Source organism: Sus scrofa, chromosome 10 (assembly GCF_054392235.1).
Source record: "Sus scrofa isolate SSC_HxYL_T2T_F1_AM1 chromosome 10, Sscrofa_HxYL_maternal_Yorkshire_Landrace_v2.0, whole genome shotgun sequence".
Classification (NCBI taxonomy): Eukaryota; Metazoa; Chordata; class Mammalia; order Artiodactyla; family Suidae; genus Sus; species Sus scrofa.
The window spans coordinates 22,140,829-22,168,123 of NC_139392.1; the positions used below are offsets into that span (position 1 = coordinate 22,140,829).

Genomic DNA, 27,295 nt, shown 5'->3' on the forward strand with positions numbered 1-27,295 from the left:
ACTGAGCGAGGCCAGGGATCAAACCCGCAAGCTCATGGTTCTTAGTCGGATTCGTTAACCACTGAGCCATGACGGGAACTCCCAGAAACCCCCAGTTTCTATCAAGTTTTGAGACAAAATCCCTTTCAGTCCTCTCGGGGCCTCTCAGTTTAAAGGTCTGGCAAACTAATTGCAATGGATAAGTGCAAGAAGCATGTATTTTGAAAGTAAAGACGTACAGATTATTTTTTAAAAACTGGAAAAAGAAGGTATCAGGTGGCCGTCTAGGTACAGGCAGCTGTCGCCTGAGTTTCACTATCTCTCTGGGGCCCAGCCCAGGCTGGCAGAGCAAAAGGGACCGGTGTCAAAGCTTGAGACTCATTTCCAATCAGAAGCACTCACAGCCTCCTGTTCAGAACCTTAGCTTGTTTCTCCTTGAAGTGAGGTTTGGTTTTATGCCTCTTCCCATCATATCCCCTTAGCTCCAGGAAAACCGCTTCTGAAGTCCCCAAATGAAGCTCATCAGAATATAACTGCACAAAAGGCATTTAAACCAAATTCCAAAAGATTTTTAAAATAGGCCTTTCCAACTGACAGGCCCTTTAACTGATCCTCTATTTCTGGTTATCTGAGTAGGGAAAAAACTTGAGGAACCAGAAAAGCCCCCATTCATCAGCAGCTACACTCACCTCACCTGCCAGTGGCATCAGGACAGCAGAAGAGCTGTTCCTAGGAGAAATGGGGCAGGGGGGTGGGGTGCCCTTGGCCCTCCTGGCAAGGGTTGCTAGATTTGACTAGGAACCATGAGGTTGCGGGTTCGATCCCTGGCCTGGCTCAGTAGGTTAACGATCCAGAGTTGCGGTGAGCTGTGGTGTAGGTCGCAGACATGGCTCGGATCTGGCATTGTTCTTTCTAGATTTGACTAGGAACCACGAGGTTGTGGGTTCGATCCCTGGCCTCGCTCAGTAGGTCAACGATCCAGTGTTGCAGTGAGCTGTGGTGTAGGTCGCAGACATGGCTTGGATCTGGCATTGCTCTTGCTGTGGCACAGGCCGGCAGCTGTAGCTCCCATTATACCCCTTGCCTGTGAACCTCCATATGCTGCGAGTGTGACCCTCAAAAGACAAAAAAGACCAAAAGAAAAAAGAAAAGAAAAGAAAATACAGGACACTCAGATATGGCCGAAGATCAGATAAACAAAGAATAATTGTTGACCATAAGTAAGTCCCATCCAATAGTTACGGCATGTTCATATTAAAAAATTATTTGTTGTTTATAGAGTTCCCATGGTGGTTCAGTGTGTTATGAATCTGACTAGCATCCATGAGGACGAAGGTTCGATCACTGACCTCGCTCAGTGGGTTAAGGATCTGGTGCTGCTGTGAGCTGTGGTGTAGGTCACAGATATGGCTCGGATCTGGCGCCACTGTGGCTGTGGTGTAGGCCAATGGCTGCAACTCTGATTCAACCCCGAGCCTGGGAACTTCCATATGCTGTGGGTGCGGCCCTAAAAAGAAGAAAAAAAATTATTTGTTGGTTAATCTGAAATTCAGATTTAACTGGGTGACCTGTATTTTCTGTGACATCTCTACTATAGGCTCTGGTTCCCCAGGGGATTCTGGATGGGTGGGCTCCACCCTCCAGCCCAGGTGAACAGCAAGCACCACTTATAGCCCTGCTGACCTTCTCACTTCTTTGGGCACCAAGCTCCCTTGTCTTCCCCTCCTCCCCTCCGTCTCTCCAAGGGGGCTTCCTGGCTCCAGCCAACCCACTCCAATCCATGGTCTCCCTTAGGAGACCCCTTCCCTGATCCTCTGGCTGCCACCCCCCACAACACACCTGCTACTCTGACCTCGCCCCTCACTGAGATACATGTGTGGAGAAAGGGCTTGTAGGAACTTGTTGGTTTCTACATTCTAGTGTGTCTTGTTCTGTTTCCCAAGAAAACCTGCAGATGGGCTCTTGACTGAAGATTCCTTTCATTTTTTCCCTCCTATAGAGCTCCTCCTATCTGCTGCATCCAGATGCCAAGAAGCAAATCAGGGTTTGTTTCCTTCGATCACAACTTCAAGACCTGAATTGAAGCGAGGGCCAGGCCAGCACACCCAACTCACCTGGGAGAACTTCCTATAGACTCTACACCCAGACACTGGCCTGATTCTGCAGTGGATGCTCTGACCCCCGCGAGACTTTACACTATTGATTAGTGGTCCTCAGTGAACCATACTCAAAAATAATCATATATATTTAACAAAAACAGGGAAGAACAATCTCTCGGTTTCAGGCTTCCAAGTCTATACTTGCAGCAAAACTTTACAGCTAAGCCATAAAATGCATGGAAAGAGGAAGAAACATTGACACAACAATAATACAAGGGGTGAAATTAATGATGCCATAATACAATCTGTTTTCATTTTGTGCAGAGAAAATTAATTTTTGAAGACATTTCATTTAACCTGGCAATATTTTGCAGTTTAACCTTTGATGCTTGAAACTCTTCTCTTTCATTCCCTGTAAGCCTAAGAATCGAGGAAGGCCGGTTTTATGTGTGGTTGTAAGTATTGCTTCATGGCCAATGGCCAGGCTTGCTGCCGCTGCTCGGGACAGAAGCAAGCAATGTGTACTCAGGGAACGAAAGTCATTGCTGACCATAATTCTCAGCTCTTTACCTCCTAGCAAAACATCCACTTCAATAAGCCAAAATTCAGTTTCCAAAAGAAGAAGATGTGTTACCTTCCAGAGCAAGGCACCGGGGTGGGCTGGATGACCAGATAAGGTTGTGTAAGCACTCGAGATACTCAGACCCCTCAAGTTTGAATCCAGGGAAGCAGTGATAGGAGATCACAGTGCCTACTGGGAAGGAGGTCTGGAATTCGGAGATGTTCACATAGCCGTTAGAAGAGGCAAGTGGTCTCAGGCAGCCTGTGATGTGGGAGAAAAACAGGGAAGAGTTTCATGAGGGCGTCTTGGCACACCGGAAAGACAAAGCACTATACTTCTTTCAGAGTCTCCCACTGTAAATGGGGCATGGCCTCCGAGGACTGTCCACCTTGGTCTTAAATACTTAGACTTCCTTATGTCCATACCTATTTTATTTGTAAAGCAGCAATTTGATTTTATATTTGCAAGTGGCATCAAGAGGGTCAGACAAGTAGGGAGGTAGTGAGGGAGGGTTGCAGATCAGGACACCACTACCGAGTGGGTCCAGTCCTGACTGCGTATTAGAATCACCTGAGGAATTTCTTTTTTCTTTCTTTCTTTTTTAGGGCCGCACCTGCGGCATATGGAAGTTCCCAGGCTAGGGGCTGAATCAGAGCTACAGCTTCCAGCCTACACCACAGCCACAGCAATGCAGGATCCAAGCTGCATCTGTGACCTAGACCAGAGTTCACAGCAATGCCAGATCTTCGACTCACTAAGCCAGGGATGAAACCTGCATCCTCATGGATACTAGTCAGGTTCCTAACCCACTGAGCCACAATGGGAACTCCTGGAAATTCTTAAAAATACCAATGCCCAGCCCTGTGCCCTGGGTCAGTGTATAGCCTGGAGCCCCTATCTTTTTTCTTTCTTTTTTGCTTTTTAGGGCAGCACCCGCAGCATATGTACATTCCCAGGCTAGGGGTTGGGAACTGGAGCTGTAGCTGCCTGTCACGGCCACAGCCACATCCACAGCCGTAGCCACATGGGATCTGAGCTGCACCTGTGAACTATGGCTTATGCAATGCCAGATCTTTAACCCATTGAGAGAGGCCAGGGATTGGCCCCACATCCTCCTGGATATTAGTTGCGTTCGTCACCCGCTAAGCCGCAAAGGGAACTCCCAACCCCTATCTTTTATTATTATTATTATTATTATTATTATTATGTCTTTTTAGGGATGTACCCACAGCATTAGGAGGTTTCCAGGTTATGGGTCGAATCAGAGCTGCAGCCACAGCAACACCAGATCTGAGCCACATCTGTGACCTACACCATAGCTCATGGCAATGCCACATCTTTAACCCCTTGAGTGAGGCCAGGGATCGAACCTGTGTGCTCATGAATGTTAGTCACATTTTGTTTCTGCTGAGCCACAAAGGGAACTCCCACCCCATCTTATTTTTAAGCTCTCCAAGTAACCTTACAGTGCCGCCAGGTCTGAGAAACAATGAGGTGCCAGCTGTTTCAGTGCTGGGGTGGGGGGGCGTGAGGAGGCTGGGATGCAAACTGGATTCCATGGCAGCAGGTAACAGAACAGACACCTGCCTTACACAATGTGATTAAAGTTTTGAAAGTCCAGTTGGGCTTTAGGTGCAAGAGGAAAGTAACATGCAGCACAGTGGTTCTCACACTGAGAGCCACCCAGACAGAGGGCTTGTAGAACACACTGCTGCCCTCTACCCAGCCCCCCGAGCTTCTGGTTCAGTAGGTCCGGGTGAGATCCAAGCATCTGCACCATCAAAGGTTTCCAGGTGCTGCTGCTCTCACTGCAGGCCTGGGTCCCAGGCTTTGAGCAGCCCTGTTGTGGTGAGTCTGCACCAGGCACACCATTCTGAGTGAACCTGAGACCTGGACCCCGGCTTCTGCAAAACAGCAGCTGCCTTTTTGTCCTGAGGCCTGTGCAGCCCGGTGGAACATTCCCAGTGGTTCGACATCCCCTTCTGTGTGGCGTCTGCTGTGATCACGGCATTTCGTACTGGCTTCGGCAGCCTCACTGGAGGGAATAATGACCCAGCAGAGCTGGTGCTCTTCCCGGGGAGAATTAATTGTGTGTGAAGGAAATAATGTATAACGGAAATACCCACTTTCCCTTCTAATCACCAAGTACAAAGTATGCGGTAGGCGCTGCAGCACAATCAGACTCTTCTTCTAAGCCGACTCTGTTACAGATCGCGAGCCTGGGAGAGCTCCGGGTTTAGCACATCCTTTGGGTCAGTGCCCGGGTAGATGGGGTCTGTCTCGGGGTGAGCCCAGGGCAGTGAGGGGGGCAGAACACAAGGGGTATTTATGCCGGGGCTGTGCAAGTGCCAAACTGGGGTCCTGGAGCCTGCAGACCCTACAGACCCCGAAGACCCCTCAGGATGGGCCACATCAGAAAGGCATGGTGCCCAGCCATCCTTCTGGGCAGTCCCAATGGCCTGCGATGCTCCGCCCACCATCCCGGAGCTGAAAACTGACAACGTTCACGGTAAAAGTGAAGTGTGGGTGGGTCGGGGGAGGCTGGCCATCAGAAATAAACTAGATCAATAATGGAGAAAAAATGGCAACCAAATTAACAGGAAGAAGGGAATGTGCTAGAAGCCTAGGCAGGGCTCCAATGAGTGGCCCTCCTGGGAAGGAGGGTGGTCCTAAGCTACCCACAAAGATAAACTGCATCCTCTAGAGAAACACTAATTCCGACCCACAGGGAGCAGGAGGCATTGGAACGTGCCTCTCCACAACACAAAGTTCCCTGGGGGAAAATGGCCTTGGAACAGTGCCCCCCCCTACCCTCAAAAGGAGACGGAAAGGGGCTGTAACATGTGCAGCTAATCAAGAGGAAAAGCTAGGCTCACCCTTGGTTGGAGACAGCCTGTCCTAAAATACAGGGGAAAACTGGCTTCTGCTCAATAGTTCAATGTGGTTTCTATTTGCACTTCTAGATAATAGAGAGAAGGCTCCTCAGGCTTTAGCCCCTGGATCTATAGGTGCAAATAATAGTTACAGGATGAACCGTCACTCCAAGGGCCAATTATATTCCCCCCCTGGGGGCTCGAGAGGTGTGTCTAAAGCAACCCCTGCGTGCGTGCGGTGCCTGGGCAGGCAGGCGGCAAGGTGCTGGGTTTGGAGGGGACCAGGGCCCAGACCAGGGGCACCTCCTTGGTGGAGACAGAGGGCTCTGGGGAGGGATGAAGGTGGGCTGTGGGGTGTATGGCTGTTTGGAGAAGCACACCCCTTAAGAGTAGCTGGCCAGCTCTTCTCTTGTTGCAGAAATCATCAAAGCTGTGTTTTGACCGGGATTTAGTAAGGGAGGGGAGAGGCAGGAGGGGCCAGACAGAGCCAGCAGAAGCCCAATTCCTAACTCTGGACAATGACACCCCAAGACGTCTATTGCCACAAGGCATTTTGAAAACATCACCAGGGGCAAAAAGAACTCCTAAAAAGCATGTTGTGTTTAGAGTCATAAGGGGAAACCGAAAGGGTGGGAGAACCAAAAGATAAATGGAAAGAAAATATGAAAGCAAGAAGTGGCCGGAGTCCAAAATAATTTTCCTGGCTGATTCTCGGATGGTGGGACAGGACGGGAAGGAATCAGTGGTTCAGCAAGTTCATTTGAATAAAGCACCCCACCTAAAAGCTGGCTGCTGATTCTGTGAACAGTCTCCCAGAGTGTAAATACAGCATGCATCTCCTTAAAAAATGTAACACACAATGTGCTAAACAACACAGGAAGCTTCTGGGTCGGGGGGGGGGGGGGGGCGGCAGGCGGATGAGGCCCTGGGCTGCCTCTGCCCCCTAATCCTGAAGCTTTTGTTTCTTTGAGGGGCCATGACTCCTCAACTCTCGCATAAGGAAATGATTTATTTCCAACTCTGGGGCACGCAAAGCAATAACAGAGCCTGCCAGTCGTGGTTTCCCAGCATCAAGTTAGCATCCATCCCGACTTTAACATGCCAGTGCTTTTGGTGCAAAGAAGATTCCTCGCCCTCTCCCTTGCATTATGAATTATGCATGGACTTCTTGGTCCTTTGGTCCAAGTCCCACGTCAAAAAAAATAACATCGGAATTAATGCGAACTTGAGGGCTTATTTTCACAAACAGGGTCCTCTGGTTCCACTAGGCAAATTTAAAAAATGCAAGAGGATAAATATTCACCGTATGGTCTGGATGAAATTTGAATTTGATTATTTTTCTGCTCCTCATGCATTATAAAAAAGGATAACATTATTAAGAGAAAATAGCCTCTGTAAGACTGGCTTTACATATATTCGCACCACTACGGAAATCGGTATAAAGGCTCTGTTATTCCCATTAAATATGCAATTGTTTGTCATTGTGTTCCCAGCCCGGTTACAAGGCTCCTACTTCTGCAATTACATTTGGTTTCATGGGGAACGGAGACATCCGACATGCTGGAGAATAAGGCGTTTCCCACTTAAACTTTAAAGCTGGGTCTACAGAGCTGGAAAGAACCCCAGGGAGCGATGTGGAGATGCCGAGAACAGAGCTTTGGAGATCAGAATGCGGTACGGCTGAACCACGGGGTGTGTGTGGCTTTGTGTTTCTCTCTGGCATCTTACTGGGGAAACGAGTCCACGCTCTACAATCACATCTGCAAAAAGAAGAGCAGAGAAGCGCAGCCTCCGCCCGGTACCTTGACAGATGGGCAGATTGTCCCACGTTCCGTCATCACGACATAATGAAACCACGTTGTACAGGTCAGGGTAACGGATCTTGAAGCCTTCGTGACAAGTGATGATTAACTTGTCTCCATGTCTGTATGTCTTGTTATGAATCTCAGCATCTTCGATTTGCGGGATACGGCAATCTACAATTGGGTAAAGGGGATACGTTATTTTTGGTGTTTAAACCAGGTTGTGGTTCACGGCTTCACAGGAAAGCTCTTATTTTCAGATCTGGTCTCTACCTACATGGCAATCTGAGAAGTGATTCCTTATCTATCACAAGGCTCGGGTCCCAGTACCGAGTAAAAGAACCGGTTTCAAGGGGAAACAAAGAGAGGGACTGAGGGGGCGGAGGTCCAGGCCCAAAAGAAACTCTGTTTCCTGCCTGGGATAGGTCACACCTGACAGCTGAGCTTATAGTTTTGGAAACGAGTGAACAAAGACAGAGGCTGGGGCTTCGCCTGAACTCTCAATCTGCCTGTACACTTGGCCATGAGTGTGGATGGAGCGCGGTGTGATGCAGCCTGCCTGGCTGGTCTCCTGAGCCTCTGCCTGGGGGATGAGGGGCTGAGCTTGATAAGAAAATGTGCTCTGCCGAACTGCAGGGGGCTGAGCCGTGGGTGCATCTGCTGTTGGCCTTTCCCGTCCTCCTTATCTGTGTCTAAAAAGATAATAAATGGAGCAGCACATCCTACTGCCAGTATCACAAAGGCTCAGAGGAAGCAAGGATGGGGTCAGTGCCTGGGAGGGCAAGAGGCAACGCAGGAGTCAGGAGAAGGGCGGTGGGGGAAGGATGAGCCCACATGAGAAAATGATTAAAAGATAAAAGAGAATGAAGGTAACTCTACTTTGAGTTTACCCTACAGGCCACTCAAGTCTTCTGCCAAGTTGGATCCAGGTCCCCCCTGCCCCCACCCCCAGCCCAAACACCCACCCTTAAAATCCCACCCATCTGGTATGAGGTGCCTTGGTCTCACCATCACCTGCGGGCACATTCTGTTGAAGGTCTCTGATTTTACGGGCATGTATACGTGTAAGCCTGAGCCATTTATTTCTACCTTTATTTATTTATTTATTTAGTCCTTTTAGGGCCACACCCACGGCATATGGAGGTTCCCAGGCTAGGGGTCTGATCCGAGCTACAGCTGCCAGCCTACACCACAGCCACAGCAACGCAGGATCCAAGCCATGTCTGCGACCTCCACCACAGCTCATGGCAACACTGGCTCCTTAACCTACTGAGCGAGGCCAGGGATTGAACCCACAACCTCATGGTTCCTAGTCAGGTTCGTTCCTACTGCGTCACAACAGGAACTCCCTATTCCTACCTTTAGAGTCAGGTAGATGAGTTGTGTTCCCAGTTTGTTGCTTCTTACTTTTTTTTGAAGCAAGGCAACATTTTGAAACAGCACTTTGAGAAACCGCCAGAAATTTCTCAGTGGGTTTCTCAGCCACTCCCTAAAGCCTATGGAATCCAGAAAAGGCTGGAATTGTCTTAATAGGAAGCCTGGTCCTTAAGTTCCTCTAAGCTTTGAAGAGTCAGCTGTAAGGTGCTAACCCTTAGAGGCAGGTGGCTGGCTGTGGATGGCTCGGGTTTGGGGGAAGGGGGAATGTGGGTGGCTTTACAAAGTGCATGTCCCAGGAATTTTTTTTTTTTTTGGCTGCCCCACAGCATATGGAATTCCCAGGCCAGGGATCAGATCTGAGCTGTAGTCATGACCTAAGCCGCAGCTGCAGCATCCCCGGATCCTTAACCCACTGCACCAGACTGGGGATCAAACTTGCATCCCAGTGCTCCCAAGATGCTGCCAATCCTGTCATGCCACAGCGGGGAACTCTGTCCCAGGAGCTTTGACGTGGGGCTGGGGCTGGGTTTACTGGGAGTACTCTGACGACGGCCTCCGGAAAACAGGACATCAGTGATGGGAAAACCTGGGGCAGAAAAGGGCCCCCCAGGCAGAGGAGAGCCCTGGCAGCTGGAGCAAAGGGGTGGCGGCCATTCACCATCTCCTATGGGTCCTCCAGGGCCAAACCCCTGTAAGCCCAGCTCTGCCTTTATCTCAGCCCTCGTTAGCACCCTTAGCTTGAGGGCAGGGACTGTGTTGCCACTGCCTCCGACACACTTCCTGTGTCGCCAGACCTGCGCATACACCTGGCAGAGAAGAAACCCACGTGGACCTTTGTCAGAGAACCCTGTGAGCCCACAGCCCCCTCGTGAGGCTGATTGACAGGCTTTCAGGGCGGCTCTGGCAGCTAAGCCTTCCCTGGAGGAAACCCATCACCAGCCCTTCCCTGTGCCTGTGGATGTCAAGAGAGTCTTGGCTGGAGAACTGAGTTCTGGTTTCAATTTTACCTCTCGTTTTTGCATTTCAGGCTATGGAAAGAGGTCTTATGGCTGTTCCTGTTTAACCAACAGTTTCTCTACCAGAATAGCAGAATCCCTCCCAAATCAGTCCCAGAATAATCGTGACTGGAGTCACAGAAAACTGACAGCTCTCGGCACACCACTGCTGCCTTCTTCTTAGGGGAAAATGGGAATGACATTTTTTTCAATTATCACTATGCAGAAATTACTCACAGCAAATAAAAACACATTTATCAAGGCACCCGTCGGTAAAATCTGGGCTGTAAATAGAGCCTGTGGCAGTCATTTATATGATTAAACAACTATTTTCATGATTGATTTAAAACTTGTTCATGAATTAACCAGTATACTCAGGGGGTGGCCAGCTAGAGGCAGTGAACGCAATGGACAGAAATGTCCATTTGGATTGTGACATATGGGCAGTGGCTGACCAGGAGCAGAAGCACCCAAGCTTTGTTTCCAAGGGTGGTTTCTCTGCATAGGGCTCTGTAGTAAGAACACGTCAAACTTCTCCTTAGAACTTCATGGACTTCCTGTTTCAGCTCAGCGGATTATGAACCCAACTAGTATCCATGAGGATGTGGGTTTGATCCCTGGCCTGGCTCAGTGGATCAGGGATCCAGTGTTGCCGTGAGCTGCGGTATAGGTTGTAGATGCAGCTCAGATCTGATGTTGCTGTGGCTGTGGCGTAGGCCGGCAGCTGCAGCTCTGATTCATCCCCTAGCCTGGGAACTTCCATATGCCACAGGTGGAGCCCTAAAAAGAAAAAAAAAAAAAAAAAAAAAAAGCCAAAAATTCTTCATGTGACCATAATAAGCAGGAGTTGGGGGCTGTGTTCAAAGGGAAACCAGTAATTATGTACTCTCCTCAAGGAAGACTTAGCATAGCAGAGTTCCCACTGTGGCAAAGTGGAAAGGAATCCAACTAGTATCCACGAGGTTGCAGGTTCGATCCCTAGCCTCGCTCAGCAGGTTAAGGATCTGGCATTGCCGTTAACTGTGGTATAGATCAAAGATGCAGCTCAGATCTGATGTTGCTGTGGCTATGTTATAGGCCAGCAGCTGTAGCTCCATTTGGACCCCTAGCCTGGGAACCTCCATATGTTACGGGAGTGGCCCTAAAAAGCAAAAATAAATAAATAAATAAAAGAACCAATCTACTGTGTGAGAGGATCCCCATGTCACCTGAGGAGTCAGAAGCCGGGGTTCACACTCCACCAAGGCAGAGCCGCCAGGCAGGGCTGTGCCCTCGAGTTTAAGAACAAAATTCAGACCGACCAGCTCTAACAAAGCCTAAACTAAACCTTGACAGCAGAAAATACCACCCAGAGACTTTCTGCTTTTTTTTAAATCCACCATGTCTGGCACCCAATCCCCCCACTAAGGAGGGTGACGAAGAAAGAAGAAAGCAGCTGAAACAGGCAGAGGTCCCAACCAGGTATCAGTAGCAGTAAACAACTCTGAATCTTATTTGCACGAAAATAAAGATACCAGGATCCTTAGTATCTGAAAATACACCTATAATATTCACTGCTTCTAAAGTTTCAAACAGGAATAACATGATTTTTCTATAGCACAAATGCATCCATCCGACAGAAAGAATTTGTAAAAGCCACTTTAGAAAGAGTGTTACCAAGGACTGAGAAACAGTTTACCAGAACTGATTTTGTCAGGTAGACTCAGGTCAACAGTCAAAACAGCTCTTGTTTGCAGGGCATAAATGTGCAGCTTGGAGTTCTAACTTGAGGCATATCAAAAGCCTCCATTCCAGAAATCCCCTTTCACTAGCCTACCATTAGGGTTGTTTCTGTATCCTGCTTCTAGTAACAATGAGGATTTAATACAATAAATAAACGAATGAGGAGTTCCCGACGGGGCGCAGCAGAGGAGAGTCCGACTGGGGACCATGAGGCTGCGGGTTTGATCCCCGGCCGCGCTCAGCAAGTCGGGGATCCGGCGTTGCCGTGGATTGTGTTGTGGGTTGAGGATGCACCTCGGATCTGATGTTGCTGTGGCTGTGGTGTAAGCTGGCGGCTAAGCTCCGATTGGACCCTTAGCCTGGGAATCTCCATGTGCCATGGGTGTGGCCCTAGAGAGACAAAAAGATAAAAGAGTAAAAAAATGAAAAAAATAAAAAAATAATGAGTGGAGCAAAGGCCCTAAGGTGGTACTATGCATCTACACCTATGTACAAATCAACTGCTCAGAGCAGCTGCAGAGAGCAGAGTCCTAAAGGATGGAGCAGGAAAGAGCAAAGGACATTTTATTTGTTTGTTTATTTATTTATTTGTTTAATTTTATTTTTAGGGCCACACCTGTGGCAAATGGAAGTTCCCCGGCCAGGGGTTGAATCAGAGCCACAGCTGCCGGCCTACACCACAGCCAGGGTAACATGGGATCTGAGCCACATCTGTGACCTATGCTGCAGCTTGCAGCATTGCCAGATTCTTAACCCACTGAAGGAGGCCAGGGATTGAACCGACATCCTCAGGGACGCTATGTCAGGTTCTCATCCTGCTGAGCCACAACAGGAACTCCTAAAGACATGTTAAAGAATACGCGCCATCTGTTAGATGTCCTACTCTTTAAAATACTAGCTATGCAGGAAAACAAATCTGATTCCTTAAAAATGCCAAATTTCAAAATCAATACACTCCCCTCCAATTATTCCGAGGAATCTGAATACATGATACTAAAATTCACAATTCATATTGATGAATATGAATTCAATTCATATTGACTAAAGGCTCTGAAAGTCTTGCTGCCAAGAATTCTACTGACCAGAGTTCTCGTCGTGGCTTAGTGGAAATGAATCTAAGCAGTATCCATGAGGACGCAGGTTCGATCTCTGGCCTCACTCAATGGGTTAAGGATCTGGCGTTGCCGTGAGCTGTGGTGTAGGTCACAGGCGAGGCTCAGATCTGGTGGTGTTGTGGCTGTGGTGAAGGCGGGCAGCTGCAGCTCCAATTTGACTCTTAGCCTTAGAACTTCCATATGCCAACAGCTGGTGCGGCCTAAAAAGACAAAAAAAAAAAAAAAAAAAAAGAATTCTACTGATCTTGTTCAAGCCAGCTTTTGTGAAGAGCATTATGCATCTGCCCACTGGTTCATTCATTCACTGAGTTACTGAGCACCTGTTTTAGGTCCAGGGCATTCCAGGGGCTGGGGACGGAGAAAAAGTCAAGAATCCCATGCTTATGGCCCTTGCGTGGAGGGAGACGGCTAACAGGTGAATTATCAGGTGAGTGAGCTCGCAAATAACAGGCAATGATCTCTTTGATGATGAACACACAACAAGGTAATGTGATAGGGACTGACCCAGGGACAGGAAAGGCGCCTCTCAGGAAATGACATTTATTAAGCTGAGACCTAATGACAAGAAGAATCCAATCATGTGTGAATCGGGGAGAAGAGTATTTCAGGTGGAAGGAACAGCTACTACAATGGCCAGGAAAGAGCTTGGGGTCCTTAAAATCACACAAGAAGATCGGTGTGTCTGGAGGAGAGTAAGCACGGAGGAGATGGAAAAGCCAGATCATCCAGGGCCTTGGAGATGAGGGCAGAGGATCCTGTTTCATTTTAGAGTGACGGGAGCTCCTGGTGCTTCTAAAGCCTGGGCCAGGACATGCTCAGTGTCGTGTGAGTACGTGCAGCAAAGGGCTAGCCTTGCCCAGAGGGAGTTTTGGTCTTTGCCCTCAGCTCCTGGGAAGTTCCCTCTACGCCCTTGGAATGTCCTGAGATGAGTGTCTTTGTTTATCTGGAGCTTCCAGGCCCTGCCAGAAGTGTATGCTAACAATGGGATTTGGGCCAGGGAACACCGACTTCAGGCAGTATCAGCTCCACTCTTGGAAGAACCGGAGACACAAAAAGTGGCCACAACAATGTCTACATGCCCACGCCCCAAATAAAACACTGGACACCAAGTCTCGGGTGAGCTTCCCCAGTGGTCAGTACTCTGTGTGTGTTGACACACATAGTGGCTGGGAGAAAAGTCACTGTGTGTGTGAATCCATTCAGAGGACAACTGGAAGCTCATGCCTGGTGACTCTTGGACCCGTGTGTGTCTCTCTCCTTGGCTGATTTCAATCTGCGTCCTTTCACTCTAATAAACCATAATCATGAGTATCATCAGTGCTTCTAGGGAACTACTGAACCTGAAGGTGGCCTTGGGGACTTCCAAACTTGTAGCTGGAATCAGAAGTGACAGTCTGGGGGACTCCCGAACTTGCAGTTGGTTTCAGAGGTGATGGTGGTTTTTGAGCCTCAAACGTTGCACCACAGAAGGCTTTGTTCACTCATTATCTACCACCATCCCTCAGAATCACTGTTCTGTGTCGGTGCTGTTCCGCACACTCCTGTTCCCTGCAACAGAACTCAGAGAACATGGCCCAGACCACCACTGGCTACGCGGGATCAGGATGAAGATGCCGGATGGAATCAACTGTGGCTGATGATGTCATCATGAACACACAACATAAGGCAGAGAAAAGCAGAGGCAAGAGGGATGCTCTTCAGAAAGGCGACGACTGGACAGAGTGGGTGCTTTATAGCAAAAGAGGCACCACCACCAAGGGTAGTTTTGCTTTGGGAGCAGGACTGGTTCAGGCTGTTTCTTTTTTATAGGGTATTGACTCTCATGGAACGTGAAGAACAGGATGTTCAAGACCTCATGGCTCTTAGCGCAATGTTAACATGGAACCATCTCCAGGCCATGCTTAAACCACTGAGCAGTAGCCTGTGGCAGAGAGAGGGACACAGTAAAGTTACCACAAGTAAGCACGTTTCTTGTACGTAGCGTTTTTCTTTGACTTATAGATTGCTGTATTTTATTTATTTGTGGTTGACAAAGGCATCTAGTATTTGTTTTGCTATTTAAAGTATTTCCTTTTACAGTTAACGCTTGAATAGTAATTTTTCTTGTGTTCTTAGCTGTCTACTCTCAAACATTTTTTTTTTTTTTTTTTGGTCTTTTCTAGGACCACTCCACGGCATATGGAGGATCCCAAGCTAGGAGTCTAGTCGGAGCTGTAGCCACCGGCCTACGCCAGAGCCACAGCAATGCAGGATCCGAGCCGTGTCTGCGACCTACACCACAGCTCATGGCAATGCCGGATCCTTCACCCACTGAGCGAGGCCAGGGATCGAACCTGTAACCTCATGCTTCCTAGTCGGAGTCGTTAACCACTGAGCCACGACGGGAACTCCTCTCATATATTTCTTTTAAGCATACATAGAACATTTACAAAAACTGGCCATACTGGGGCATGAAGAAAGTCTCCACACATTTTGAAAGACTGAAATTTTTCTGTTTTCTGGCCATGGTGAAATGAAAATAGAAATGCATACAGTCATCCCTAAGTATCCAGGGGGTACTGGTTCCAGTGAGGAACTCCTCCCACCGCATGGATACCAAAATCTGTGGATGCCGAAGTCCCTTACATAAAATGGCAAAGTATCTGCATACGACCTATTCACATCCTCCTGTACTTCAAATCATCTCTCGATTACTTGTAGTACCTAATACCATGTAAATGATATGTAAATAGCTGCAAATAATAATATAAATGCTAGGTAAATAATTGCCAGTGTGTAGCAAATTCAAGTTTTGCTTTTTGGAACTTTCTAGAATTTTTCTGTGTGTGTGTGTGTGTGTGTGTGTGTGTGTGTGTGTGAATATTTTCAATCTGAGGTTGGTTGAATCCTCAGTGGAATCCTAGCAGAACGTGTGGATACAGAAGGCAGATTCTTTGGAAATTCAGTAAAATCCCCAAATGTCTGGAAATTAAGTAATACCTTTCTAAATAATCCATGGGTCCAAAAAGAAATCATGGTAAAAAGAAAAGTACTTTGAATCAAATAACAATGAAAATGCTACATATTAAAATGCATTCCCTCCAATCATAAATGTGCATATTAGAGAAAGAGAAATATCTGAAAATCAAGAGTGTATATCTTACAGTTGGTTAGAGTTTGCTAAGAACATTAAGTTTTCTACACATAGTAGATTGTTCTATAAATTGCTAAGAGAGAAACATTTAAAATTTTCATTGTGATTGTGGACTTGTCCTTAAAGTTCCATTAACTTTTGCTTTATATATTTTGAGGTATATTACTAGGAACACAAAAATTTAGAATCCATTATTAAGTACCCAAATTAAGAATTCCTCTAGAAAAGTTAGAAAAAAGACAGCTGAACCTAAAGACAGTACAAGGAAGTAAATAATAATGAAAAGAGCAAAAGCATTAATGAAATGGGAAAAGAAACATACATAAGAGAAAATCCGCAAACCCAAAAGCTGGTTCTTTGAAATCAATAAAATTGATATATCACTGGTGAAACTGATTAAGAAAAAAAAAAAAAAAAAAAAAAGAGGCCACACACAACCATAAAAGAATATAGCAGGAACACCTCACAAATGCTGATTTGAAAAATAAAAAAAGTTATGGAAAACTTTACACCAAGAAATTAGAAATTTTATTTATTTATTTATTTATTTTGTCTTTTTGCCTTTTCTAGGGCCGCTCCCACGGCATATGGAGGTTCCCAGGCTAGGGGTCTCATCGGAGCTGTAGCCGCCAGCCTACACCAGAGCCACAGCAATGTGGGATTCAAGCTGCATCTGCGACCTACACCACAGCTCACGGCAATGCCGGATCCTTAACCCACTGAGCAAGGCCAGGGATCGAACCCGCAACCTCATGATTCCTAGTCAGATTCGTTAACCACTGAGCCACGACGGGAACTCCAAGAAATTAGAAATTTTAGATTCAACTGAATTCCTAAAACAAATGAACAAAAACTGTACAATTTACCAAAACTGATGCAAGAAAAAACTGAAAGTGGTTATAATCTTAAAAAATATAGAATAAACTGACTTCAAAACTAAAAACCTTCCCACAAAGGCAACTCTAGGTGGCTTTCCATGAATGATACTAAACATTTAAGGAAGAAATAGCACCTGTCTTATACAAACTCTTTTAAGAGTTCTATTCAGAAAGACCACAATCCCTCATTTTATGAGTGTAGCATGACCTTGATGGTAAAAACTGACAAGAACATTACAAAAAAAGAAAAACTGAGGCCAATCCATCTTATCAACATAGATGCCAAATTATTTTCCAGATGGCCATTTGACCTCATATGTAGATTTAGAGGTTTTTGGAGAAACTGAGTTTGGTTCAGAAGGTTTGGCCCCAGGAGACAAACTGACCTAATTTCTGGCTTATCTCTTAATAAACAGAGTTTTAACTATTTCATTAAAAAAACAAAACAAAACAAAACAAAAAAAACTTGGAGGTCTCTTTCCACCTTGTGGAAAGTAACTTCCGTTTTCAACAAGGAGGTGATAGAAGCATTTGGTTGCCAGAACTGAGCCCACAAGAAAAATCAGAGAAGGCCATTACCAAGGTTCTATCCTGTCTTCATGTTCCGCTTTGGCGCACCTATGGCAAACATCGCAAGCCATGCTCTGAGGCCTGCCAGCACGAGAATTTCCTGGAGGTGCCTGCTAAATTCAGATTCTGAGTGCAGAAAAACCTCTCAGAGGAGGCCTGGAAATGTGCATTTTTAACATGCCCCTAGGGCAATTCCCATGAAGTCAAACATGGAGAACCACTGCTGGATGGATATGCAAGGTAATCAACTAGGTGAAAGAGAGCAGTTCAAACACAGAGGGTGGCTCAGGTTTAACAGCCCTGGCCCCTCCCTGAGCACTATAACCTGTAGGAAAGACCAGGTTCTTATCTGAGCAGCTGGGAGGGAGCTCTGTAGCTGAGCCTCTCATTCTGCATCCCAGGGTGGCCTTCTAAGATCTGCATTATTTATTTTTTATTTTTACTGCCGCACCTGCGGTATGCGGAAGTTCCCAGGCTAGAGGTCGAATTGGAGCTGAAGCTGCTGGCCTTCACCACAGCTACAGCAACACCAGATCAAAGCCACATCTGCAACCTACGCCACAGCTCACGGCAATGCCAGATCCTTAACGCACTGAGCCAAGGATGGAACCTGAATCCTCATGGATACGAGTCAGGTTCTTGACCCTCTGAGCCACAACGGGAACGCCAAGATCTGCATTCTAACAGGACTCTCTGGGGAGCCACAGTCAGCCCTAAACTGCTCAAGACTGGCGTAAGGGAAAAAGAACTTCGTCTGTGATAGGTTTGGAAGGATACCCAGAGGGGTAGCCCTGCATTTTCCATAAGCGGCCAACCTCATTCTGGGTCGTTTCAGTTGGGAGCTTGTGAGAAACTGCTTTCTGGGGGAATCTCCACGATCGGCTTGGTGTAAAAGCTTGCTAACACTCATTTTGTGACCTTTGTACACGATCTGACAAGGATCTGGAATGTGGGGATGTTCCACCGTTGCCTAATAATTCTGTGACTTAAAGCGCCTCCCTGCCCCCGTGGTCCCTGTACAGAAAGGGCGAATCTCAGCACTCACACACCACGGGAGATGACGGGAGGCAGCTGGTGAAGGCTGCTAGGATTGGGAGTTCCCTCTGCACTACAGGGGGCTCGGCTGGGCAGGCTTGTGAACCCTTGTCTGAGGCGGGCCAGCTGTCATCTTGCAGCAGTAATAACTGATCATTTCTGTCATTTATCTTTGCTGCATCTGCCCCATCTGACCTGACCTTATTTCCTCTGGATTTTTTTTTTTTTTTCCTTTCAAGTCATGACCAGAGTTAAGGGAAAGACATCATTTTAAGAACAAAAACCCAAACTCACACGGAAGCCACAAGGGAAGGAGAGGAGGAAAGTGGTGACTTCGGTTCCCAGAAGTACAAACAAATGACAGTGGTTCTGGAGACAGGGAGAGGCACCCCCTGGCTCCTTCCCATCTTAGAGGATGGAAAAATGAGAAGAGTATATCAGGTGAAAACATGCAAATATTTGTGCCCCCGTGGGCACAGGCTGCTCTTTCTGATAACCCACGTCTAAGGCAAGAAGAAAGAAATTTTAGATGAGAGAAAATGCATATGAGAAGAAAAGGATCCTGAATAAAACATTTTTAAAGCATCCATCTGTTTTGGTGCAGTTTCTGGAGCTGGAAGACAACTCACCTTAATATAGGAGTAACTGTAAAAAAGAAATATGACTGCCTTGCTTTTGACAAATGTCTGCTCCCCTCCAGTTTCATGGAATAAAAGAGTTATCTGCCATCTTTACTGCTCCTGAGTCAAGCTGAATTTTTCAATTAAAAATTTATAATGTAATAATCATACTGAAACTAGAATCTTCTTCCCATCAAATTACTCATATTTTATGGCCATCCTGGTCAGGTCTATGGGAATCAAAATATTTTAGAAAGTACTTAAAAATAATCCTTGCTGAATGAATTCATTTTTCCCCCCTGGTGCCTCCTGCAAGGAAGTGGGGCGGAGAGGGGTTCACCATGGGGACATGGCAGGTGGGGGCAAGGACAGGGACTGCTCTCCTGTGCTCTATGTGACCTTCGGCCACAGGCAGGTGATGAAATGGAGACAAAGTGCAGCTGGCAGCAGTAACTGAAACGACCCTGGGAGCTTTCAGAAATACCATGGTTGAGCTCCCACTGCCCAGAACAACTAAAATAGGAGCTCGCGGAGAAAGTTCCTGGCACAATTATCTCTAAAAGTCCCCCAGGTGAATCTGACCTGCAGCCTGGTTTGCACAACGTCAGTATGATGGAAAGAGCACTGAACCAGGAGTCAGGATGCAGGTCCTTTTTTTTTTGTCTTTTTAGGGCCGCACCCGAGGCATATGGAGGTTCCCAGGCTAGGGGTTGAATCGGAGCCGTTTCCGCTAACCTACGCCAGAGCCACAGCAATGCCAGTCTGTGACCTACACCATAGCTCACGGCAACGCTGGATCCTTAACCCACTAAGCAAGGCCAGGGATCGAACCCGAAACCTCATGGTTCCTAGTCAGATTCATTTCCGCTGTGCCACGTCAGGAACCCCAGGATGCAGGTCTTAATCCTGGTTTGGTTGTCAAGTGAATTTCCACAGAGTTAATCTAATTTTACCTATACATTTTCTTCCAAAACGTGGGGAAGGGATTGTATTTGCCCAGAGCAAGTGGCCCCCAGGACACTAGTTGAGTGATCTTGGAAAGGAAGAGACCCAGATGGTGGCTTCGGGCACTGTACTTACTATGTCAGCAGCCCTGTGCCCACAGGGAGTATTTCAGTCCTTTTCCAACTCCATGGTCCCCTCTCCATTATAATGGTCACCTCCCTGCTCCCAGGACCATAAGCATCCTCACCCCTGCTTAGGGATATGCAGATTCTAGTCTTACAGAAGCTGCTTGGAATAACAGAGGCACCTCTTACGCTGTAGGCTTTGGGTGCCAAGAAATTCATATTTGTAAGTCCAAACTCCTATAAGTGAGCTTACTTGGAATAAACTATTTGGAGTGGAGTGAAGGGACAGAGGGCTGGTCCATGTAGCAGTGCCAAGTGGGGAGGAGAAGAAAGGGAATCTGTGTGAAGGCACAAGAAAACATCTGCCTTAATACCACCTTGCTTCTGGAGAGCACATTCCTGCTATCAATGCATTTTAAGGGAGTTCCCATTGTGGCTCAGTGGGTTAAGCATCTGATGTTGTCTCTGTGAGGATGGGGGTTCGATCCGTGGCCTGGCTCAGTAGGTTAAGGATCTGGCATTGCTGCAAGCTGTGGCATAGGTCACAATGTGGCTCGGATTCAGTGTTGCTGTGGCTGTAGTGTAGCTGGCAGCTGCAGCTCCAGTTTGACCCCTAGCCTGGGAAGTTCCATGTGCTGCAGTGATAAAAAGAAAAACGTCAAAGCATTTATTGCAAATGAACTTTTTTTTTTTTTTTAACATCTGCACCTCTCAAAGTTCCCTGGTGGCTCTGTAGGGTAAGGATCCAGCACTGTCTCTGCTGTGGCTAGGGTCACTGCTGTGGCATGGGTTCAGTCCCTAGCCTGGAACCTTCTGTATGCTGCAGTCATGACCAAAAATAAACAAGAGAAAATATAATAAAATCTGTGTGTTGGGCAGAACTGGATGACAGCAGGGAAATCTGGAAGGAGTCCAGGTCACAGTGACAGGACCTGAGCTAAAACAGATTTGTCCCTAAATCGCCAGTTAAGTCTGAGAAGGCTCTTAACTTCTCTGAGACTCAGTTTCCCTACTCATCGAACAAAAACTAAATTCAAACAAGGGCCTGAGTTATCGGATTACCGAGTCCCTTCAACTCTGAATGTTGATGATGCCATTTGGTTTAACACCGCGTTGTGTAACTGATGACAATCGGGATTTTGTGACACCAAGAAGAAAATCAGACCTAACCCTGGAGAGGAAAAAGTGCTGGCTGAGAACCAGTCACAGATCCGCTGCTTACTCATCGGCTGTGTGACTTTGACAAAGCAAGAGAACGTCCTGAGCCTCAGTTTCTTAATCAGGAAATGAGGACGATACGACTAGCCTCGTAGGGTTCAATGAGATAGTGAATCTGACTGTACCTTTAAACTCTGATGACCTACAAAGATGTGATAATTTACTATTGTTATCACTCTTACCACCACGCCAAAAAATCCATTAGCCTTCCAAGAATTACCTGACAAGGGAAATAAATGAATTCAGCAGCCCTTACCATGCACCCAGCATAAATCCTAATCAGGCCGTAAAGGCCATTTATAAATCAGGGGACAAAAGAGTTTGGCTTTGTCCCTACTATATGACACCCATGGAGTAGACCAGTACCCTCTCCTCACCCCTGTAAGTCACGTACAGAGGCTCAGACCGGGATGGTTTTCTCCACCTCGAGGGAAACAGATGAATCTCTTTATACAAATCTTTCAAAGACCAACAAAGTCACCATTTTTATTTTTTTTTTATGGCTGCACCTGCAGCATATGGAAGTTCCCCAGCGAGAGGTCGAATCTGAGCTGTCCGCCCAAGCCACAGCCACAGCAGTGCCAGATATGTGCTGCATCTGTGACCTACACTGCGGTTCACGGCAACGCTGGATCCTTAACTCATTGATCGAGGCCAGGGATCAAACCTGCATCCTCATGGATGTGAGTGGTCAGGTTCTTAACCTGCTGAGCCACAATGGGAACTCCAAAATCACCATTTTGATTCAAAATAATTATACCGTCATGCTTAGAAAGGCAAGAGCTGTTCTTCCAAACTTCCTAAAATGATGCTTCCAGCACAACATCATGACTGGAAATGAGGAGGCCTGGGCCATCCTTTGGAAGCACCTTGCCTAGTCAAAGAGCTGACTCTCCACTGCCTTCCCCACACATCTGGGGCCACATGTTAAGAATTATGCTCGCAGACCAGTACAAGGGAGGCCTCTACTCCCAGGTGGTTTTTCACTCCCCTTTTTGGAATTGCTATGCAATACATAGTTACATACAAAGCTGGAAAGACGCGCACCTAAATAGGCCTAAGCTGTTTCCCCCCCCACCCAGGGTGACCAAGTAACAGAAGCCCCTCATCTTGGGCAACAGTGAGGAAGCTTATTGGTTTCCTTTGTTCTCTGATGTTTTTGAGCCTGTCTGTCTTTTAGGCACTGGGTATCTTGGATCGTAGGTTTTAGCAAGGAAGGTTTAAAATACAAACGAAATAAACTTTTAGTTAATAGAACTTACGGAAATCATAGCTTGTTTGGACTGCATGTAAGAGGAAAAAGTAAATTTACTTTTAAAAACCTTAATTCTTTATATTAATTTTGATTTAAAAAAAATACCTTCGAAATAAAAGCAAAGACAGCAAGTCCTTTAAGGGTTAACAGAGAAATTACCCATCCTTTATAATTTCCATAAGGAGGAGCATTTTTGATATTTGATAAATGCATGTCAAATCAAATTATCCTAAAAGTGTCATAAAGAAGACAGACACTAAATCAGAATAAGCGTTCACGTAGCATTATTATAAAAGCCCCATCCTCAAAATCAATAACGGTGTTAAGAGAAAGTGAAACGCACTTCTAATGATCTTGATGAAATATAAATTCTATGCCTCTTGGCAATTTGGGGCTAGAATTAATTCCTGATGCATGGCTCTGCCTACTTCAGCCTTGCCAATCATGAGAGATACATAATCAACAATTTGGCATGGCAATTAAACTCGGTGACTTCTTTTAAACTCTAAAAGTATATCCAGAGAGTAAACACAAACAAGCAAAATATATACACACACACATATAGATACACACACATATAAACTTGTTTCAACCGACAGACTTAGAGATAATTACTAGAAGTAAATGAGTATCTTGTCATGACCAATAAATTTAGGGATAACTGCTAGAACTAAACATCTACCTTATCAATCTATCATTACTTGCCACAGTTCTTTCTTTCCTTAAATGACTCATGTCTAACACAGGACTGATAAGGAGTAATTGATTTAATTCTCTGAGTAACACATGCATCTTCCGTATCATTATACACAGTTTGGGGCCAATGTATTTCCTGCGCTTTTTACTGAGGAACATGGAAATGAGTGCTGAGTTGGCAGCACGATAATAAATAGCCCTAATGTTATCTGAGTTGCTCTCTTGCATTGACAAAAATGGCGATAAATCGGGTTATAATTGAGACAGAGAAGGAGGACGATTATTTGTGATGCTCAGATGCATTTCTCCCCTGCCCCAGCCCTGACCGCACACACAGGCCCCTCCATCAGGCTGCAGGATCAGCTCTGAAGCAGAGAGCAGCCCAGGGTACCAGCCCGTCTGGCACCCAGCCCTGTACCCGAGGGGCCACATGCCCGTCACGTGAGCGGCTTCCAAGGGGTGGGAGTGGGGGCGAGGGAGCACTTTACCTTCCTGCACACAGACGGGCTTATCACTTGGGACCCAGCCGAGGGTTCCGTTCAGGTGTTTCATACACAGTCTCTTTGTAGAGCCCTTCAGCTTGAATCCGTCTTGGCAGTGGAACCGAGTGACAGAGCTTTCAAAGAAAACCCCTCCGCTGGGCGTCCTGAAGCCATTCTCGGGGACGCCTGGGTCGGCGCACACCTGAAGCTCATCGAACCCTACATGGACAGAGAGAAGAAAAGGTGCCTCTGAGTGTGCTCCTCAGATGCTGAGGGTCTTCCAGGATCCACGGCAGACACTGTCCACTCTCCCACTCTGTGGGCCACTCAACTACACCAACAAAAGAGCCAAGGTCAGAAACATCCCAGTGCACCTGTCGCTCTGCTTTCTTCGCTCTTTGCTTAGGCAAGGGCTCATAAGTGATTGCAGTTCCACGGCCCCATCAGCCCTTCAGGGAAGTCCTAGGAGTAGGGAGATGGGGAAAGTAAATGACAAAAATGTACAAAACAGGAAACATCACAGCCAAAGCACAAAGTGCAGACGGGAGCCGAGGAAGGCGAAATGCTAGGAAAGAGGGAGGTGGGATCTTACCCGGCCTTGACCAATGGGTGAGACGCCAAGAACAGAACCAACTTTGCGGAAGAAGGCATGGGGGGGATGGCATGAGTGATGGCTGGGCCGGGAGACAGCAGGCGTGTCTGGGGAGCAGCAGGTGGCCGAGAGCACTCTAAGGCATGCAAGGGACGAGGTGTGCTGCCCACTGCCCTCACCCCCAGCTGCCAGGCCTGGTTCATGTTCCTCCTCCTCTGGGGGGCCTTCCTTAAGCCCACCCTCCCCGACCCAACTCCTTTCTCCACCAATGAAACACGAACGCAGCCCTGTTTGGAGAAAAGATACATGGATGGCCAGTAGGCACATGAAAAAATGCTCAACATCACTAATTATCAGAGAAATACCAATCAAAACTACAATGAGGTACCACTTCACAACAGTCAGAATGGCCATCATTAATAAGTTCACAAATAACAAATGCTGGAGAGAGTGTGGAGAAAAGAGAACCCTCCTGCACTGTTGGTGGGAATGTAAATTGGTACAACCACTATGGAAAACAGTATGGAGGTACTTCAGAAAACTAAATATAGAACTACCATATGACCCAGCAATCCTACTCCTCGGCACATATTCAGACAAAACTTTCATTCAAAAAGACACATGCACCCCTATGTTCACTGTGGCACTATTCACAATAGCCAAGACTTGGGAACAACCTAAATGTCCATTGACAGGTGAATGGATAAAGATGTGGTACATATATACACAATGGAACACTACTCAGCCATAAAAAAGAACAAAATATTGCCATTTGCACACCATGGATGCAACTAGAGATTATCATACTCAGTGAAGTAAGTTAGAAAGAGAAAGACAAACACCATATGTTATCACTTACATGCGGAATCTAAAATATAGCACGCGCACACACAGAAATAAAATAAAATATAGCACAAATGAACCTATCTACAAAACAGAAACAGACTCACAGGCACAGAGAACAGATGTGTGGTTGCCAAGGGGGACGGGGAGGGAGTGTGAGGGACGGAGAGTTTGGGGTTAGTAGATGCAAACTATTAAATTTAGAATGGACAAGCAATGTGTCTTGGGATACAGCATGATGGACAATAATATGGGAAAAAGAATGTTGGGTCAAAGAATGACTGGGTCACTTCGCTGTTCAGCAGAAACTGGCACAACCTTGTAAACCAACCATACTTTAAAAAAAAAAAAGAATCATTTGGAGAACGGCTGCCTCTCATTCTGGGTTATGAGCTCCTCCAGACTGGTGCTGAGACTTTTTCATTTTTGTACCCACAGAATCTATCACAGTCCTGCACAGAACGTGCTCCGTGTCTGATGAGTGAACAAAGAGAGATGGCAAAGGGAGGGGGAGACCTACTGGGGTGACCCTACAGAGCCAGCTAAGCATGGAGGCCAATGTGGAGCCATGGAGCAGCATGGTAGGGACCACAAGGTCAACAGGATGCAGCTTGTGGGATTCAGTGGAGGCGGGCCCTGAGCTTGGTTGGGAGATCCATGTCTGGCTGAGATGTGGTGGACCTGAGAGCACAGGGGTGCTGGAGACAGCAAGGAGGGTACCAGAGTATGAGACATCCTGGTCCAATTCTTTTTTTTTTTTTTTTTTTTTACCACATCTGCAGCATAAGGAAGTTCCTGGGCCAGGATTGAACCCACGCCACAGGTGCAGCCTGAGCCACAGCAGTGACAACACCAGATCCTTAACCTGCGGTGCCACAAGGGAACTCCAGGCTGAGCCTTGAAGCAAAGAGGATGTCAAGAGCTGACGCAGGAGGCCAAGGATAAGGAAGGGGTCCTCTGTGGGCACAAAGCTTCAATGTACCATGTGAGGCAAAGGATGCAGGCATCCCAGAGAACCCTAACTCCCGCACCCCATGAAGGCCTCTACTCCACTTTCTTTTCTTTTTTTTTTTTTTTTGTCTTTTTGCCATTTCTTGGGCCGCTCCCGCGGCATATGGAGATTCCCAGGCTAGGACTCCAATCGGAGCTGTAGCCGCCAGCCTATGCCAGAGCCACAGCAACGCGGGATCCGAGCGGCGTCTGCAACCTACACCACAGCTCACAGCAACACTGGATCCTTAACCCACTGAGTGAGGGATTGAACCTGCAACCTCATGGTTCCTAGTTGGATACGTTAACCCCTGAGCCATGACAGGAATTCCATCTACTCCATTTTCTTACAAGTCAACCAACAAGGAGTTCCCACCATGGCTCAGAGATTAACTAGCCCGACTAGTATCCATGAGGACATGGGTTCCATCCCTGGCCTCACTCAGCGGGTTAAGGATCTTGCGTTGCAGTGGCTGTCATGTAGGCTGGTGGCTACAGTTCCCTTAGCCTGGGAACCTCCATACTCTGTGGGTGCAGCCCTAAAAAGACCAAAGACAAAAAAAAAAAAAAATCAACCATCAAGTCGTTACTGAATAGGTGCCAAGAACAAACATGCGTGACTCCAACTGGGACGTGGTTGGTGAGCCCACCCACCCCACCCACAGCGCAGCTGCTGGCAGCAGGTGAGGACGTGACTGTCTTAGAAAATCTCAGCCCAGACCCAGAGGCAGCATTCCTGGGGCTCGTGGCAGATTTACTTGGTTTCCAGGTGATGCCCAGATTCCCGGCTCATGAGACACCCGATCCCCTGTACCACACTGGGCTCGCAAAGTGGTTGATTCCCCACCCCAACTTTCATGCGCTCATTCACCGCCCTCCCCAGCTGACCTCATGACCCCACATTCTGCCGGCACCGCTACGCAACAAGCCACACACCGCAGGCGACACCACGGTGGCAGGAGGTCCAGCAGTTGTAATGTGCTCTGTCCACAGAGGACCCGAGGCTGCGGACTGGGTGGAAAGCAAAGGCGGGAAGCAGGGAAGTGGACAGCGACCACCTCTGACTCTCCTACACCTTTAAATGGGAGCAGGTCTGCTGTTTATCAAACAGAAGATGCTTTGACAAAGGAGACACCGCCCAGGCCCCCCTCACCTGCAGCCACCTGCCCGCCACACCACGAGCACCCCGACAGCACAGGCTGTGTTTCAGCCCCATGGAGGGTGAAGGACGCCCTTTTGGGGGAGGGCAAGTTGTTAAGTGATGGCTTCATGTTTTTATTCCAAGGGAAGGTACTGGAGAGAGTCAGCTGCTTCCAAGTGATGAAGGTCAAGGATTTCTTTCCAAATCAGGTCATCTCAGGGCGGGTCCTTCAAAGGTATTTGCATTAT

At 47.2% G+C, this 27,295-nt stretch overlaps 1 protein-coding gene across 10 annotated transcripts in view; it reads right to left on the bottom strand.

Moving 5' to 3' along the window:
- The window catches only part of SUSD4 (sushi domain containing 4), a 169,030-nt gene that overhangs the window by 30,420 nt on the left and 111,315 nt on the right, over nt 1–27,295 (bottom strand). For 4 of the 10 annotated variants that reach the window (XM_084979351.1, XM_084979349.1, XM_084979350.1 and 1 more), the window contains exons 3-5: nt 23,488–23,700; nt 7,316–7,489; nt 2,713–2,901 (exon numbers count right to left, since the gene is read on the bottom strand). In XM_084979351.1, coding sequence (XP_084835477.1) covers nt 2,713–2,901; nt 7,316–7,489; nt 23,488–23,700 — 576 coding nt within the window. Of the gene's footprint in view, nt 1–967; nt 2,902–7,315; nt 7,490–23,487; nt 23,701–27,295 lie in introns of all 10 variants that reach the window. The other 6 variants (XM_084979354.1, XM_084979353.1, XR_014817507.1 and 3 more) reach the window with 5 other exon arrangements.